A 17,394-nucleotide genomic window follows, 5' to 3' on the forward strand; every position below is an offset into this window, starting at 1 on the left:
TTTCCACAAGTGGTAACTCACTGCAGCAGGACTGGGAGGAGTTTGGGGGTGTTCCCTGGGGAATTTGGGTGACCCCAAGGGGGTTTGAGGGTGTTCCCTGGGGAATTTGGTGAACCAAGGGGGTTTGGGTGGTGTTCTCCAGGGGTTTTGGTGATCCCAAGGGGTCTCTGGACATTGCCAGCAGTGGTCACTCCCTGCTAGAGGATTGGGGGTGGTTTGGGGGTGCCCCCTGGGAGGATTTGGGTGTTTCCCAGGGGGGTCTGGATGATCCCAAGGGGTCTCTTCTGGACATTGCCAGCAGTGGTCACTCCCTGCAGCAGGACTGGGAGGAGTTTGGGGGTGTTCCCAGGGGGAATTTTGGGTGACCCCAAGGCGGTTTCTGGCCATCACTCACTGCAGCAGGATTGGGAGGAGTTTGGGGGTGCTCCCAGGGGAATTTGGGTGACCCCAAGGACGTTTCTGGCCATCACTCACTGCTGCAGGATCAGGGTGGGTTTGGGGGTGCTCCCAGGGGGAAATTTGGGTGACCCCAAGGGGTCTCTGGCCACTGTCCCCAGTGCTCACTCACCACTGCAGGATCATGGCAGGTTTGGGGGTGTTCCCAGGGGAATTTGGGTGACCCCAAGGCGGTTTCTGGCCATCACTCACCGCTGCAGGATCAGGGTGGGTTTGGGGGTGTTCCCAGGGGGAAATTTTGGGTGACCCCAAGGAAATTTCCGGCCATCACTCACCGCTGCAGGATGAGGGGCGGGTTGGGCTGCCGTGCCCCCGGGTAGTGCACGTGGATGGTGTGCCCGGCGTTGGCCGTCAGCTGCCGCAGCGTGCGCTTGGCTCCGGCCCAGCCCCTGCGCCAGGCGGGCGCCCCCCGGGCCGGCGCCCAGCCCCAGCCCCCCGTGCTCCGCGTGCCGCACCAGCAGAGGGTGGCTGGCCGGGATGTTCCCGGGGGACGGAGGGATGTCGGCTGGAAAAGGGGGGAAATGGAGGTTAGGCACCCCAAAAACCACAGGGAGGATGGAAATGGGGGTTTAAACACCCCAAAAAACAGGGGGAAATGGGGGTTAGGCACCCCAAAAAAATCATGGGGAGAGCAGAAACAGGGGGTCAGATAACCCAAAAAATCATGGGAATTGGGAAACACCACAAAAACCATGGGGAGGGGGGAAATGGGGAGTCAGACACCCCAAAAATCATGGGGGGGGAATTGAGGAAAACACCCTAAAAACCACAGGGAGGATGGAAATGGGGGTTAAACACTCCAAAAAAACAGGGGGAAATGGGGGTTAGGCACCCCAAAAAATACAAGGGAATTGGGGGAAAGCGCCCCAAAAACCACAGGGAGGGAAAAAAGGGGTCAGACACCACAAAAAACATGGGGGGAATTGGGGAAAACACCACAAAAACCACAGGGAGGATGGAAATGGGGGTTAAACACTCCAGAAAACCAGGGGTAAATGGGGGTTAGGCACCCCAAAAAAACCATGGGGAGAGCAGAAACAGGGGTCAGATACCCCAAAAACCATGGGGGGGAATTGGGGAAAACACCCCAAAAACCACAGGGAGGGGAAAAAGGGGTCAGACACCACAAAAACCATGGGGGGGGAATTGGGGAAAACACCACAAAAACCATGGGGAGGGGGGAATTGGGGAAAACATCCCAAAAATCACAGGGAGGAAAATGGGGGTTAAACACCCCAAAAAACCATGGGGAGAGCAGAAACAGGGGGTCAGATACCCCAAAAAACAAGGGAATTGGGGAAAACACCACAAAAACCACGGGGAGGATGGAAATGGGGTTAAACACCCCAAAAAACAGGGGGAAATGGGGGTTAAACAACCAAAAAAAACCAGGGAATTGGGGAACACATCCCAAAAACCACAGGGAGGTGGGAAATGAGGGTTAAACACCCCAAAAAAACCACGGGGAGAGCAGAAACAGGGGGTCAGATACTCCAAAAATCATGGGGGGGAATATGGGGAAAACGCCCCAAAAAACCACAGGGAGGATGGAAATGGGGAGTCAGACACCCCAAAAACCACAGGGAGGGAAAAAAGGGGTCAGACACCACAAAAAACATGGGGGGGAATTGGGGGAAAACACCACAAAAACCACAGGGAGGATGGAAATGGGGGTTAAACACCCAAAAAAAACCATGGGGAGAGCAGAAACAGGGGGTCAGATACCCCAAAAACCATGGGGGGGGAATTGGGAAAACACCCCAAAAATCACAGGAGGAAAATGGGGGGTCAGACACCCCAAAAAAAACCAAGGGAATTGGGGAAAACGCCCCAAAAACCACAGGAAGGATGGAAATGGGGAGTCAGACACCCCAAAAACCACAGGGAGGGGAAAAAGGGGTCAGACACCACAAAAAACCATGGGGGGGAATTGGGGAAAACACCACAAAAAACATGAGGGGAATTAGGGAAAACATCCCAAAAATCACAGGGAGGAAAATGGGGGGGGTCAGACACCCCAAAAACCATGGGAATTGGGAAACACCACAAAAACCATGGGGAGGGGGAAATGGGGGGTCAGACGCCCCAAAAACCACAGGAAAGAATTGAGAAACGCCCAAAAAACCCCAGGGAGGGGGGAAAACACCCCAAAAACCACAGGGAGGAATTGGGAAACACTCCAAAAACCCCAGGGAGGGGGGGAAAACACCCCAAAAACCCCAGGGAGGAATTCGGGGTTGGGGCAAAACACCCCACAAACCACTGAGAGGGGAAGAACTGGGGGGTCAGGGGTGACCCAAATCCCACCCCACCCCAAAATCCACGGGGAAACAAAACTGGGGGGAGGGTGTGACCCCTCCTGACCCCCCCATTGTCCCCCACCCGATCCCACAGGGAGCCCAACACCCCCAGGGAGCCCCAGCCCTGCGACCACCCCAGAGCCCTGGGGACCTCCCAGTGCCTCCCAGTGTCCCCAAATCCCCTCCCAGTGTCCCCAAATCCCCTCCCAGTCATTCCCAGTCTATCCCAGTGCCCCCAGCCCCCTCCCTGTGCCTCCCAGTGTCCCCCAATCCCCTCCCCAGTGTCCCCAAATCCCCTCCCAGTCTATCCCAGTTCCCTCACAGTGTCCCCAGATCCCCTCCCATTCCTTCCCAGTCCCTCCCAGACCTTCCCAGTGTCCCCAAATCCCCTCCCAGTCATTCCCAGTCCCTCCCAGTGTCCCCAATCCCCTGCCAGTGTCCCCAAATCCCCTCCCAGTCATTCCCAGTCCCTCCCAGTGTCCCCAAATCCCCTCCCAGTGTCCCCAAATCCCCTCCCAGTGTCCCCAGATCCCCTCCCAGTGTCCCCAAATCCCCTCCCATTCCTTCCCAGTGTCCCCCAATCCTCTCCCAGTCATTCCGCAGTCTATCCCAGTGCACCCCAGCCCCCTCCCTGTGCCTCCCAGTGTCCCCCAATCCCCTCCCAGTCTATCCCAGTTCCCTCCCAGTGGCCCCAGATCCCCTCCCATTCCTTCCCAGTCCCTCCCAATCCTTCCCAGTGTCCCCCAAATCCCCTCCCAGTCTATCCCAGTTCCCTCCCAGTGCCCTCCAGTCCCTCCTTGTCCTTCCCAGTGTCCCCAGACCCCCTCCCAATCCTTCCCAGTCCCCTCCCAGTTCCCTCCCAGTGCCCTCCAGTCTCCTCCCACTCTCTCCCAGGGCCCCCAGGCCCCTTCCCAGTCTATCCCAGTTCCCTCCCAGTGCCCTCAAGTCCCTCCTCGTCCTTCCCAGTTCCCTCCCAGTGTCCCCCAATCCCTCCCAGTCCCTCCCCAGTCCGTCCCAGTCCGTACTGGGGCTGGAGAACATGTTGTCGAACTCGATGATGAGGTCGTCTTCGCGGTCGAAGCGCTCGAAGCGCACGAGGGGCGAGGCGTTCATGTCGGGGTAATCTTCATCCAGCTCCATCTCCGAGCCATCATCGTCATCCTCCTCCTCCTCACCTTCCTCACCCTCCTCATCGTCCTGGCAGGGCCCACACGGGGGTCAGAGGGCCCCAGATTGGGGGGTTTTGACCCAAAATAGCCCCCTGTGATCCAAAACTGGGGCATTTCACCCAAAATAGCCCCCTGTGATCCAAAACCGGGGCATTTCACCCAAAATTAGCCCCCCCCGATCCAAAACTGGGGCATTTCACCCCAAAATAGCCCCCTCTGATCCAAAATTGGGGCATTTCACCCCAAAATAGCTCCCCCGATGCAAAATTGGGGCATTTCACCCCAAAATAGCCCCCCCAATCCAAAACTGGGGCATTTCACCCCAAAAGAGAACTCCTGACCCAAAACTGGGGGTACCCTGATCCAAAGCAGCACCCCCTGACCCTGAATTGGGGGCAGCTTGACCCAAAACAGGGCACCCTGACCCCAAAATGGGGGTACCCCAACCCCAAATGGCAACTCCTGACCTTAAATTGGGGGCAGCTTGACCTAAAACAGGGAGCCCAAACCCAAAACAGGGAGCCCAAACCCAAATCAGGGACCCCAAACCCCAAAAGTCACACCCAGACCCCAAAACAGGGCATCCTGCCCCAAAACAGGGACCCCAAACCCAAAACAGGGCACTCCAACCCCAAAACAGGAACCCCGACCCCAAAACAGGGACCCCCAACCCAAATCAGGGACCCCAACCCCAAAACAGGGACCCCAACCCCAAAACAGGGACCCCAAACCCCAATCAGGGACCCCAAACCCAAAACAGGGACCCCAACCCAAATCAGGGACCCCAACCCAAATCAGGGACCCCCAACCCAAAACAGGGACCCCAACCCAAAACAGGGACCCCAAACCCAATCAGGGACCCCAACCCAAATCAGGGACCCCAAACCCAGACCAGGGCACTCCAACCCCAAAACAGGAACCCCAAACCCAAAACAGGCCCCTTAACCCCAAAACAGGGACCCAAACCCAAATCGGGGACCCCAAACCCAAATCGGGGACCCCAAACCCAAAACACAGACCCCAACCCCAAAACAGGGACCCCAAACCCAAAACAGGGACCCCAACCCCAAAACAGGGACCCCAAACCCAAATCAGGGACCCCAACCCAAAACAGGGACCCCAACATCAAAACAGAGACTCCAACCCCAATAGAAAGACCCCAACCCAAATCAGGGACCCCAAACCCAGACCCAGGGCACTCCAAACCAAAACATGGACCCCAAACCCAAATCAGGGACCCCGACCCCAAAACGGGGACCCCAACCCAAAACAGGAACCCCAACCGCAAATCAGGGACCCCAACCCCAAAAGTCACACCCAGACCCCAAAACAGGGCTCCTGCCCTAAAACAGGGACCCCAACCCAAATCAGGGACCCCAAACCCAAAACAGGGACCCCGACCCCAAATCAGGGACCCCAAACCCAAATCAGGGACCCCGACCCCCAAAGGTCACGCCCTGACCCCAAAACAGGGGCACAGCTACAGAGAGAACCCCGTTAATCAGGGGGAACCCCAACCTTTGAGGGTGACCCCGATGTTTTGGGGAGCACCCCTGAGTTTCGGGGGGGGGTTCTCAGTGCCTTGAGCCCACCTGATCATCCTCATCCTCCTCTTCCTCCTCCTCCTCCTCGTCCTGGCTGTCGTCCTCGTCCTCGTTGCTGCCGCTGCTGTCTTCCTCCTGCGTGTGCTCCTCCTCATCCTCGGGGTCCAGGATGTTCATGGAATCTGTGGGGAGGGGGCAGGGGGGGCTGTGGGACCCTGAGACCCCCCCCAGGGACACCCCCAAACCCCCAAACCCCAAACCCCCAAATCCCCAAATCCCAAATTTGCCCTCCCTGACCCCATAAAGGAGCCCAAAGCCCCCCGGTCACTCCAGCCCTGCGGCCTCCCCAGAGCCCTGGGCACCTCCCAGTCCCTCCCAGTTCTTCCCAGTGCATCCCAGTATCTTCCAGTGCCTCCCAGTGTCTTCCAGTTCTTCCCAGTCCCTTCCAGTTCTTCCAGTATCTTCCAGTTCTTCCCAGTGCCTCCCAGTATCTTCCAGTGCCTCCCAGTATCTTCCAGTGCCTCCCAATGTCTCCCAGTATCTTCCAGTGCCTCCCAGTGCCTCCCAGTCCTTCCCAATGCCTCCCAGTATCTTCCAGTGCCTCCCAGTCCCTTCCAGTTCTTCCCAGTATCTTCCAGTCCCCCCCCCGTCCCTCCCAGTATCTCCCAGTTTCTCCCACTTCTTCCCAGTTCCTCCCAGCTCCTCCCCAGTGCCTTCCAGTTCCTCCCAGTGCCTCCCAGTATCTTCCAGTTCCTCCCAGTCCCTCTCAGTATCTTCCAGTCCCTCCCAGTTCCTCCCAGTTTATCCCAGTTCCTCCCAGTATCTTCCAGTCCCTCTCAGTGCCTCCCAGTGCCTCCCAGTCTCTCTCAGTATCTTCCAGTTCATCCCAGTTTCCCCCAGTTCATCCCAGTTCCTCCCAATCCATCCCAATCTCTCCCAATCCATTCCCAGTCCCTCCCAGTTCCTCCCAGTTTCCCCCAGTTCATCCCAGTTCCTCCCAATCTCTCCCAATCCATTCCCAGTGCCTCCCAGTATCTTCCAGTGCCTCCCAGTATCTTCCAGTTCTTCCCAGTGCCTCCCAGTCCCTCCTAGTTTCTTCCAGTTTCTCCCAGTCCCTCCCAGTCCTTCCCAGTGCCTTCCAGTTCCTCCCAGTGCCTCCCACTATCTTCCAGTTCCTCCAGTCCCTCTCATTATCTTCCAGTCCCTCCCAGTTCCTCCCAGTGCCTCCCAGTTTATCCCAGTTCCTCCCAGTATCTTCCAGTCTCTCCCAGTTCCTCCCAGTTTCCCCCAGTTCATCCCAGTTCCTCCCAGTATCTTCCAGTGCCTCCCAGTTCCTCCCAATCCATCCCAATCTCTCCCAATCCATTCCCAGTCCCTCCCAGTTTCCCCCAGTTCCTCCCAATCTCTCCCAGTCCATTCCCAGTGCCTCTCAGTGCCTCCCAGTTTATCCCAGTCCCCCCCCAGTTCATCCCAGTTCCTCCCAATCCATTCCCAGTCCCTCCCAGTTGCCCCCGGTGCCCCCCAGTGCCCACCCTCACGGTTGGCCTGCAGCGTCGAGGCCTGGCTCAGGTTGGACGGAGCCTCGTCCATCAGAACGTCCTCCTGGGACTCGTCCTCGGGCCGAGCGGCTCACTGGGGACAGGGGACAGGGCTGGGGTCACCCTGGGGGCCAGGGGTCACTGTGATGGCCAGGGGTCACTGTGATGGCCAGGGGTCACTGTGATGGCCAGGGGTCACCCTGATGGCCAGGGGGTCACTGTGATGGCCAGGGGTCACCCTGGGGGCCAGGGGGGTCACTGTGATGGCCAGGGGGTCACTGTGATGGCCAGGGGTCACTGTGATGGCCAGGGGTCACTGTGATGGCCAGGGGGTCACTGTGATGGCCAGGGGGGTCACTGTGATGGCCAGGGGGTCACCCTGCTGGCCAGGGGGTCACTGTGATGGTCAGGGGTCACTCTGGTGGCCAGGGGTCACTCTGATGGTCAGGGGTCACCCTGATGGTCAGGGGTCACTCTGGTGGCCAGGGGGTCACTGTGATGGCCAGGGGTCACCCTGGTGGCCAGGGGGTCACTGTGATGGTCAGGGGTCACTCTGGTGGCCAGGGGTCACTCTGATGGTCAGGGGTCACCCTGATGGTCAGGGGTCACTCTGGTGGCCAGGGGTCACTCTGATGGCCAGGAGGTCACTGTGATGGCCAGGGGTCACCCTGATGGCCAGGGGTCACTCTGATGGCCAGGAGGTCACTCTGATGGCCAGGGGTCACTGTGATGGCCAGGGGTCACTGTGATGGCCAGGGGTCACCCCACTGCCCAGCAGTCACTCAGCTCCCCAGTGGTCACTGCCCAGTGGTCACTCTGCGGCCCTGTGGTCACCCCAATGCCCAGCGGTCACTCTGCTGCCCAGTGGTCATTCCTCTGCCCCATGGTCACTCCCCAGTGGTCACTCCAATGCCCAGCGGTCACTCTGCTGCTCAGTGGTCACTCAGCTGCCCAGTGGTCACTCCCCTGCCCAGTGGTCACCCCCCCTGCCCAGCGGTCACTCTGCTGCCCAGTGGTCACTCCCCAGTGGTCACTCCGCTGCCCAGTGGTCACTCCCCAGTGGTCACTGCCCAGTGGTCACTCTGCTGTCCCAGTGGTCACTCTGCTGTCCCATGGTCACTCCCCAGTGGTCACTCCCCAGTGGTCACTCCCCTGCCCAGTGGTCACTCCCCAGCCCAGTGGTCACTCTGCTGTCCCATGGTCACTCCCCAGTGGTCACTCCCCTTGCCCAGTGGTCACTGCTCTGTCCCATGGTCACTCCCCAGTGGTCACCCCAATGTCCAGTGGTCACTCTGCTGCCCAGTGGTCACTCCCCAGTGGTCACTCCCCTGCCCAGTGGTCACTCCCCAGCCCAGTGGTCACTCCCCTGCCCAGTGGTCACTCTGCTGCCCAGTGGTCACTCCCCAGTGGTCACTCCCCTGCCCAGTGGTCACTCCCCTACCCAGTGGTCACTCCCCAGTGGTCACTCCCCTGCCCAGTGGTCACTCCCCCTACCCAGTGGTCACTCCCCAGCCCAGTGGTCACTCCCCTGCCCAGTGGTCACTCTGCTGTCCCAGTGGTCACTCCCCTGCCCAGTGGTCACTCCCCAGCGGTCACCCCCGCTGCCCCTCACCGATGATGGCGCTGTTGCCGTCGGCCCCGTCCCTCTCCAGCAGTTCATCAATCAGATCCTCCAGCTCGTTCTCCACCTGTGGGGGGCACGGGGGCGGTTTGGGGGCGCTGGGGGGGCACTCGGGGCTCTCAGGGGAATTTGGGGAGGGGTCCCTGACCTGCATCTCCTGCGTGCTGAGCCCCCTCGGGCTGCCCGGCCAGCACCACCGCGTCCCCCCTCGGCCTCGCCGTCCATGTCCCCGTCGGCCGCCTCGGCCTGAGCGGCCTCCGCGTCCCTCCTCGGGGGGGCTCGGGGTCCCCGGGGTCCCCTGGGGGGGTCACAGTGGGGGTCAGGGGGTCCTCAAGGGGGCCAGGGGGGGTCACAGAGGGGACAGGGGGGGTCCCCATGTGCCATCTCCGCGTCCTCCTCGGGGGGGCTCGGGGTCCCTGGGGTCCCCTGGGGGGCACAGGGGTCAGGGGGGTGTGGGGGGACAGGGGGGTCCCCGTGTGCCACCTCCACGTCCTCCTTGGGGGGCTCGGGGTCCCCGGGGTCCCCTGGGGGGCACAGGGGGACAGGGGGTCCTCAAGGGGGTCACAGGGCATGGGGGGACAGGGGAGGGTCACAGAGGGGACAGGGGGGTCCCCATGTGCCACCTCCGCGTCCTCCTCGGGGGGCTCAGGGTCCCCGGGGTCCCCTGGGGGGCACAGGGGGGGTGTGGGGGCACAGGGGGTCCTCAAGGGGGTCACAGGGCAGGGGGGGGACAGGGGCGGTCACAGAGGGGACAGGGGGGGTCCCCGTGTGCCACCTCCACGTCCTCCTCGGGGTCCCCTGGGGGGGTCCCAGTGGGGGTCATGGGGGTGTGGGGGGGGACAGGGGGTCCCCTCTGGGGTGTCACAGGGTGCAGGGGGACAGGGGGGGTCACGGAGAGGGACAGGAGGGTCATGGCAGTGTTGGGGTAACGGGAGGGTCCCCTGGGGGGTCACAGGGTTTTGGGGGGACAGGGGGGGTCACAGAAGGGGACACCCCTGGGGGGGCCAGAGGGACAGAGACAGGAGGGTCTCCTGGAGGGGGGTCACAGGGTTTTGGGGGGACAGAGGGGGGTCATGGGGGGGGTGGAGGGGGGGACAGGGGGATCCCCCCTGGAGTATCACAGGGTGCAGGGGGACAGGGGGATCATGGAGGGGGGACAGGGGGATCACGGAGAGGGACAGGGGGATCACGGAGGGGGACAGGGGGATCACGGAGGGGGACAGAGGGATCATGGAGGGGGACAGGGGGATCATGGAGGGGGACAGGGGGATCATGGAGGGGGACAGGGGGATCACGGAGAGGGACAGGGGGATCATGGAGGGGACAGGGGGATCATGGAGGGGACAGGGGGATCATGGAGGGGGACAGGGGGATCATGGAGGGGGGACACGGGGATCATGGAGGGGACACAGGGATCATGGAGGGGGACACGGGGATCATGGAGGGGGACACGGGGATCATGGAGGGGGATCATGGGAGGGGGACAGGGGGATCATGGAGGGGGACAGAGGGATCACGGAGAGGGACAGGGGGGATCATGGAGGGGGACAGGGGGATCATGGAGGGGGACAGGGGGATCAATGGAGGGGGACAGGGGGATCATGGAGGGGGATCATGGAGGGGGACAGGGGGATCATGGAGGGGGGACAGGGGGATCATGGAGGGGGATCATGGAGGGGGGACAGGGGGATCATGGAGAGGGACAGGGGGATCATGGAGGGGGATCATGGAGGGGGACAGGGGGATCATGGAGAGGGACAGGGGGATCATGGAGGGGGATCATGGAGAGGGACAGGGGGATCATGGAGGGGGACAGGGGGATCATGGAGGGGGACAGGGGGATCATGGAGGGGGACAGGGGGATCATGGAGAGGGACAGGGGGATCATGGAGGGGGACAGGGAGGCACCCCTGCGGGGGTGGGGGGACAGGGGTTCCTCTGGGGGGGAACAGGTTGCTCATGGGATGTGTGGGGAGCGCAGGAGGGGCAGAGGGGTGTGGGGTGGACAGGAGGGGTGCAGGGGGGGTTACGGGGTGACACTGTGTGCCCTGGGTGTAGCTGTGGGTGACAACGGGGGCTGTGGGGTGACCCGGGGGTCCCAGAGCGGGGGGTACCTCCATCGGGGGGTGCAGCCCCCGCCTCGCGGGCGCCCCCGTTGCCCTCGGCCTTGCTCTTGCTGGAGGAGCCCTTGGCCCCGAAGAGCCCGCTGGGCTGGTTCACGATGCGCGACAGCGTCTCCAGCGGCTTCAGCGCCGCGTTCACCGTGTTGGCCATGTTGGGGCTGGGGGGGACAGCGCTGGCACCCCAAAGGGCACGGACACCCCCAAACCCAGCAGGGACCCCCAAACCCCAGCAGGGATCCCCAAACCCGGCAGGGATTCGCCCCAAAACCCAGCAGGGACCCCTGAACCCAACAGGGACCCCCCCCAAACCCGGCAGAGAACCCAAATCCAGCAGGGACCCCTGAACTCGGCAGGGACCCCAAATCCAGCAGGGATTTTTCCCCCCCCAAACCCAACAGGGATCCCCAAACCCGGCAGGGATTCCCCCCCAAACCCAGCAGGGACCCCTGAACCCAACAGGGACACCCCCAAACCCAGCTGAGAACTCAAACCCAGCAGGGACCCCTGAACTCGGCAGGGACCCCCCAAACCCAACAGGGACACCCCCAAACCCCAAGAGGATCCCCCAAACCCAGCAGGGACCCCTGAACCCAACAGGGACACCCCCAAACCCGGCTGAGAACCCAAATCCAGCAGGGACCCCTGAACTCGGCAGGGACCCCCAAACCCAACAGGGACCCCCAAACCCGGCAGGGATTCCCCCAAACCCAGGAGGGGACCCCCAAACCCAACAGGGACCCCCCAAACCCGGCAGGGATTCCCCCAAACCCAGGAGGGACCCCCAAACCCAACAGGACCCCCAAACCCGGCAGGGATTCCCCCCAAACCCAGCAGGGACCCCTGAACCCAAGGGGACCCCAAATTCCAGCAGAGACACCCCCTAAATCCAGCAAACACTCCTCCCCCCCCAAATCCAGCAGGGGACCCCCCACCCACAGGGACCCCCAAACCCAGCAGGGATCCCCCCAGACCCCAAGAGGATCCCCCAAACCCAGCAGGGATCTCCCCCAGAACCAGCAGGGATCCCCCCAAACCCAGCACGGACTCCTAAACCCCAAGAGGATCCCCCAAACCCAACAGGGACCCCAGAACCAGCAGGGACCCCCCAACCCAGCTGAGACCCAAACCCAGCAGGGACCCCCAAATCCCAAGAGGATTCCCCAAACGCAGCAGGGACCCCTGAACCTGGCAGGGATCCCCCCAAAACCAGCAGGGATCCCCCCCAGAACCAGTAGGGAGTCACAAACCCCAAGAGGATCCCCCAAACCCAGCAGGGATCTCCCCCAGAACCAGCAGGAATCCCCCAAACCCGGCAGGGACCCCAAATCCAGCAGGGATTCCTCCCAAACCCAGCAGGGACTCCCAAACCTCAAGAGGATCCCCCAAACCCATCAGGGACCCCCCCAAACCAGCAGGGAACCCCAAACCCCAAAAGGATCCCCTGAACCCAGCAGGGACCCCCCAACCCGACAGGAATTCCCCCAGACCCAGCAGGGAGGCCCCCCCAAATCCAGCAGGGACCCCACTGAAGCTCCCCAGGACCCCTGAAAACTCCTCAAGACCCCCCAAAACCCCAATGAAGCTCCCACAAAGACCCCTGAAAACTCAACACCCTTCCAAACCTCTGAAAACTCCTCAAGACCCTAATGAAGCTCCCCCAAACCTCCTCAAGACCCCTGAAAAACTCTTAAGATCCCAACCAAGCTCCCCCAAAAACCCCTGAACACCTCTCAAGACCCCCCAAAAACCCCAATGAAGCTCCCACAAAGACCCCTGAAAACCCCTCAACACGACAACGAAGCTTCCCCAAACCCCCTCAAGACCCCTGAAAATCCCTCAAAATCCTGACCAAGCTCCCCCAAAGACCCCTGAACACCTCTCAAGACCCCCCAAAACCCCAATGAAGCTCCCACAAAGACCCCTGAAAACTCCTCAACACCCCAACGAAGCTTCCCCAAACCCCCTCAAGACCCCTGAAAATCCCTCAAAATCCCGACCAAGCTCCCCCAAAGACCCCTGAAAACCCCTCAACACCCCCAACAAAGCTCTGCCAAACCTCCTCAAGACCCCTGAAAACTCCTCAAAACCCCAACGAAGCTTCCCCCAAACCCCCTCAAGACCCCTGAAAATCCCTCAAAATCCCAACCAAGCTCCCCCAAAGACCCCTGAAAACCCCTCAACACCCCAACGAAGCTTCCCCCAAACCCCCTCAAGACCCCTGAAAACTCCTCAAAACCCCAATGAAGCTTCCCCAAACCCCTCAAGACCCCTGAAAATCCCTCAAAATCCTGACCAAGCTCCCCAAAGACCCCTGAACACCTCTCAAGACCCCCCAAAACCCCAATGAAGCTCCCACAAAGACCCCTGAAAACTCCTCAACACCCCCAACAAAGCTCTGCCAAACCTCCTCAAGACCCCTGAAAACTCCTCAAAACCCCAACGAAGCTTCCCCAAACCCCCTCAAGACCCCTGAAAATCCCTCAAAATCCCGACCAAGCTCCCCCCAAAGACCCCTGAAAACCCCTCAACACCCCAACGAAGCTCGCCAAACCCCCTCAAGACCCCTGAAAACTCCTCAAAACCCCAACGAAGCTCCGCCAAACCTCCTCAAGACCCCTGAAAATCCCTCAAAATCCGTCCAAGCTCCCCCAAAAACCCCTGAAACACCTCGCAAGACCCTCCAAAACCCCAATGAAGCTCCCACAAAGACCCCTGAAAACCCCTCAACACGACAACGAAGCTCCGCAAAACCTCAAGACCCCTGAAAACTCCTCAAAACCCCAACGAAGCTTCCCCAAACCCCCTCAAGACCCCCTCAAAATCCCGACCAAGCTCCCCCAAAGACCCCTGAAAACCCCTCAAGACCCCCCCCAAACCCCCTCAGGCCCCTCACCTGGACAGGTCGAGGCTGTGGGGCACGCGGGCCAGGTCGTTGACCAGCCCCTTCTTGAGGAACAGGCGGATGATGTTGTTCATGCCGTTGTGCGGCGGCTTGGCCGCGCTGCTGTAGAAGCTCGAGGTGGACGGGCACGACTCCATGATGGTGCTGATGATGCACATGACGGCCTGGAGCCTGCGGGGACAGCGCGGCGGTCACTCGGGGGGGACAGCGGTCACTCCAAGGGGTAAGTGGTCATTCCAGGGGGACAGCGGTCACTCGGGGGGACAGCGGTCACTCCAGGGGGGCAGGGGACACTCAGGGGGACAAGCGGTCACTCCAGGGGGGCAGGGGACACTCAGGGGGACAGCGGTCACTCCAGGGGGACAGCGGTCATTCCAGGGCACGTGAGTCACTCCAGGGGGACAGGGGACACCAGTCATGTTGTGGAGGATAAAGGATGAGAGACAGCGGTCACTTAGGGGGGACAGTGGTCATTCCAAGGGACAGCGGTCACTCCAGGGGGACAGTGGTCATTCCAAGGGACAGTGGTCACTCCAGGGGGGCAGGGGGACACTCAGGGGGGACAGGGGACACACAGGGGGGACAGTGGTCATTCCAGAGGGACAGCGGTCATTCTAGGGGACAGCGGTCACTCCAGGGGGACAGCGGTCACTTGGGGGGTATGGGGGGACACTCTGGGGGACAGCGGTCACTCCAGGGGGACAGCGGTCACTCCAGGGGGAGGACAGAGGATGAGGGACACCTCAAGGCTGTCTCTGTAGTGACCCCACACTGTCCTCACACTGTCCCCAGGCCACCTCTGCAGTAGCCCCATTGTCCCCATGCCATCCTCACATTGTCCCTTGGCAGGCTCTGCAGTGGCCCCACATTGTCCCCAGCTGTCCCCACACTGCCTCCATGTTGTCCCCATTGTCCCCAGCTGCCCTCACGTTGTCCCCATGTTGTCCCCAGCTACCCCCCACGTTGTCCTCAGCTGTCTCCACACTGTCCTCATGCTGTCCTCACACTGTCCCCAGGTGTCCTCACATTGCCCCCATGTCATCCCCATGCTGTCCCCATTGTCCATATGCTGTCTCCAGCTGTCCCCACATTGCCCCCATGCTGTCCCCCACACTATCCCCAGCTGCCCCAGACTCTCACTGTCCCCATTGTCCCCAGCTGCCCCCACACTGTCCTCATTGCCCCCACACTGCCCCCACGTTCTCCCCAGCTATCTCCACATTGTCCCCACGTTGTCCTCATGTTGTCCCCAGCTACTGCCACATTGTCCCCAGCTGTCCCCACATTGCCCCCATGCAGTTCCCATTGCCCCCACATTGTCCCCAGCTGTCCCCACATTGCCCCCATGCTGTCCCCACAGTGTCCTCAGCTGTCCCCACACTGTCCCCACATTGTCCTCAGCTGTCCCCACGCTGTCCCCATTGCCCCCACACTGTCCCCAGCTGCCCCCACGCTGCCCCCACGTTCTCCCCACACCGTCCCCAGCTGCCCCCACACTGTCCTCACGTTGTCCCCACACCGTCCCCAGCTGCCCCCACACCGTCCCCAGTTGTCCCCGCACCGTCCCCACACCTGGCGTGTTTCTCGGTGCTCTCGGCCATGGCCAGGGCGCGCCCGAGGGCGGCCTTGACCTCGTTCACCAGGCCACCTGGGCATCGGTGCCGCTGCCCGGCCGCGGCCAGGCTGGCCAGGAAGAGCCGCGCCAGCGCCGGCGTGTCCTTGTCCTCGGCGTTCTGCTGGTGCGGCAGCAGGTGGTCCAGGACAAAGGCCAGCACGCTGCAGTCCTGGGGGGGGACACGGGGGTCACACACCCGAACCCACGGCCAGGGGACACAGGGGACCTTCGGGGTGAGGGGACAGGGGACCCTGAGCACAGGACTGAGGTGCTTGGGGGACAGAGGGACCTGCTTGATGAGGTGGCAGGGGACCCCAAGGTGTGGGGACAGGGACCCCCCGAGCACAGGGGACAGGACTGAGGTGTCTGAGGGGACAGGGGACCCCAAGGTGTGGGGACAGGGACCCCCGAGCACAGGGGACAGGACTGAGGTGTCTGAGGGGACAGGGGACCCCAAGGTGTGGGGACAAGGGACCCCCGAGCACAGGGGACAGGACTGAGGTGTCTGGGGGGTACAGCAAACCTGCGACAGGGGAACAGGGGACCCTAATAATCAAGGTGACAAGGCACCTTTCTACAAGGGGTGACAAGTGACACCCCTCCCCATGGTGACAGCAGGTCCCAAAGCACAGGAGGGGTGACAGAACCCACCCAAGCACACCCTGTCAGACACACGGCTGTCCTGTCCCCTGTCCCTGGTGTCACCTCCTTGATGAGCTCAGACTGCCCCTCACGGCACACCCTGACAGACACACGGCTGTCCCTGTCCCTCTGGTGTCCCTGTCCCTGGTGTCACCTCCTTGATGAGCTCTGACTGCCCCTCTGGGCACACCCCTGTCCCCTCTGGTGGCTGTGTCCCCGCGGTGTCACCTCCTTGATGAGCTCAGACTGTCCCTCACGGCACACCCTGTCAGACACATGGCTGTCCCTGCCCCTCTGGTGGCCCTGTCCCTGGTGTCACCTCCTTGATGAGCTCTGACTGTCCCTCACGACACACCCTGTAGACACACGGCTGTCCCTGTCCTTGTCCCTGTCCCTCTGGTGGCCCTGTCCCTGGTGTCACCTACTTGATGAACTGGGACTGCCCCTCCCAGCAAGCACACACTGACAGACACACAGCTGTCCCCTGTTCCTGTCCCTGTTCCTGTCCCCTGCCCCTCTGGTGGCCGTGTCACCTCCTTTGATGAGCTCGGACTGGCCCTCTGGGCACACCCTGTCCCCTCTGGTGGCCGTGTCCCCACGGTGTCACCTCCTTGATGAGCTCGGACTGCCCCTTTGGGCACACCCTGTCCCCTGTGGTGGCCTGTCCCCGTGGTGTCACCTCCTTGATGAGCTCTGACTGGCCCTACAGGCACACCCCTGTCCCCTCTGGTGGTCTGTCCCCGCGGTGTCACCTCCTGATGAGCTCGGACTGGCCCTCATGGCACACCCTGACAGACACACGGCTGTCCCTGTCCCTGCCCCTCTGGTGGCCTGTCCTCGCGGTGTCACCTCCTTGATGAGCTCGGACTGCCCCTCTGGGCACACCCTGTCAGACACATGGCTCTCCCTGTCCCCTGTCCCCCTGTGGTGGCCTGTCCCCCGCGGTGTCACCTCCTTGATAAGCTCGGACTGCCCCTCTGGGCACACCCTGTCCCCCTGTCCCCTCTGGTGGCCGTGTCCCCACGGTGTCACCTCCTTGATGAGCTCGGACTGGCCCCACGCTGTAGCTGTAGTTGGCGATCAGCGCGGCGATGCCCACGTAGGAGCGCACCAGCTCTGCCAGCAGCCGCAGGATGGTCGAGGTTGGCATCAGGGGCTTGGAGCCCCGCGCCCCGGCCCCGCTCCTCGCCGCGCTCCCCCTCCTTCTCCTTGCGGCCCTCGCGGCCCTCCTCGGGGCTGGACGCTGTGGGGACACGGGGGACAGTCAGGGGACAGGCAGGGGACACGAGGACAGGGTCAGGGGACACGGGGACAGTCAGGGGACAGTCAGGGGACACAGGAATGGGGTAAGGGGACACGGGGACAGCGTCAGGGGACAGTCAGGGGACACGGGGACAGGGTCAGGGGACACGGGGGACAGGGTCAGGGGACACGGGGACAGGTCAGGGGACAGTCAGGGGACACAGGGACAGGGTCAGGGGACA

At 61.9% G+C, this 17,394-nt stretch overlaps 1 protein-coding gene across 1 annotated transcript in view; it reads right to left on the reverse strand.

Moving 5' to 3' along the window:
* The window catches only part of LOC134433229 (E3 ubiquitin-protein ligase HUWE1-like), a 98,609-nt gene that overhangs the window by 32,171 nt on the left and 49,044 nt on the right, over positions 1 to 17,394 (reverse strand). The window contains 16 exon segments of the mRNA XM_063182098.1: positions 732 to 826; positions 828 to 961; positions 3,782 to 3,953; positions 5,518 to 5,651; positions 7,002 to 7,097; positions 8,620 to 8,695; positions 8,777 to 8,800; positions 8,802 to 8,834; positions 8,836 to 8,883; positions 9,252 to 9,292; positions 10,743 to 10,909; positions 13,645 to 13,824; positions 15,226 to 15,437; positions 16,862 to 16,879; positions 16,962 to 17,082; positions 17,084 to 17,153. Coding sequence (XP_063038168.1) covers positions 732 to 826; positions 828 to 961; positions 3,782 to 3,953; positions 5,518 to 5,651; positions 7,002 to 7,097; positions 8,620 to 8,695; positions 8,777 to 8,800; positions 8,802 to 8,834; positions 8,836 to 8,883; positions 9,252 to 9,292; positions 10,743 to 10,909; positions 13,645 to 13,824; positions 15,226 to 15,437; positions 16,862 to 16,879; positions 16,962 to 17,082; positions 17,084 to 17,153 — 1,621 coding nt within the window.

The sequence above is a fragment of the Melospiza melodia genome, unplaced genomic scaffold (genome assembly GCF_035770615.1).
Source record: "Melospiza melodia melodia isolate bMelMel2 unplaced genomic scaffold, bMelMel2.pri scaffold_149, whole genome shotgun sequence".
NCBI classification, from domain to species: domain Eukaryota; kingdom Metazoa; phylum Chordata; class Aves; order Passeriformes; family Passerellidae; genus Melospiza; species Melospiza melodia.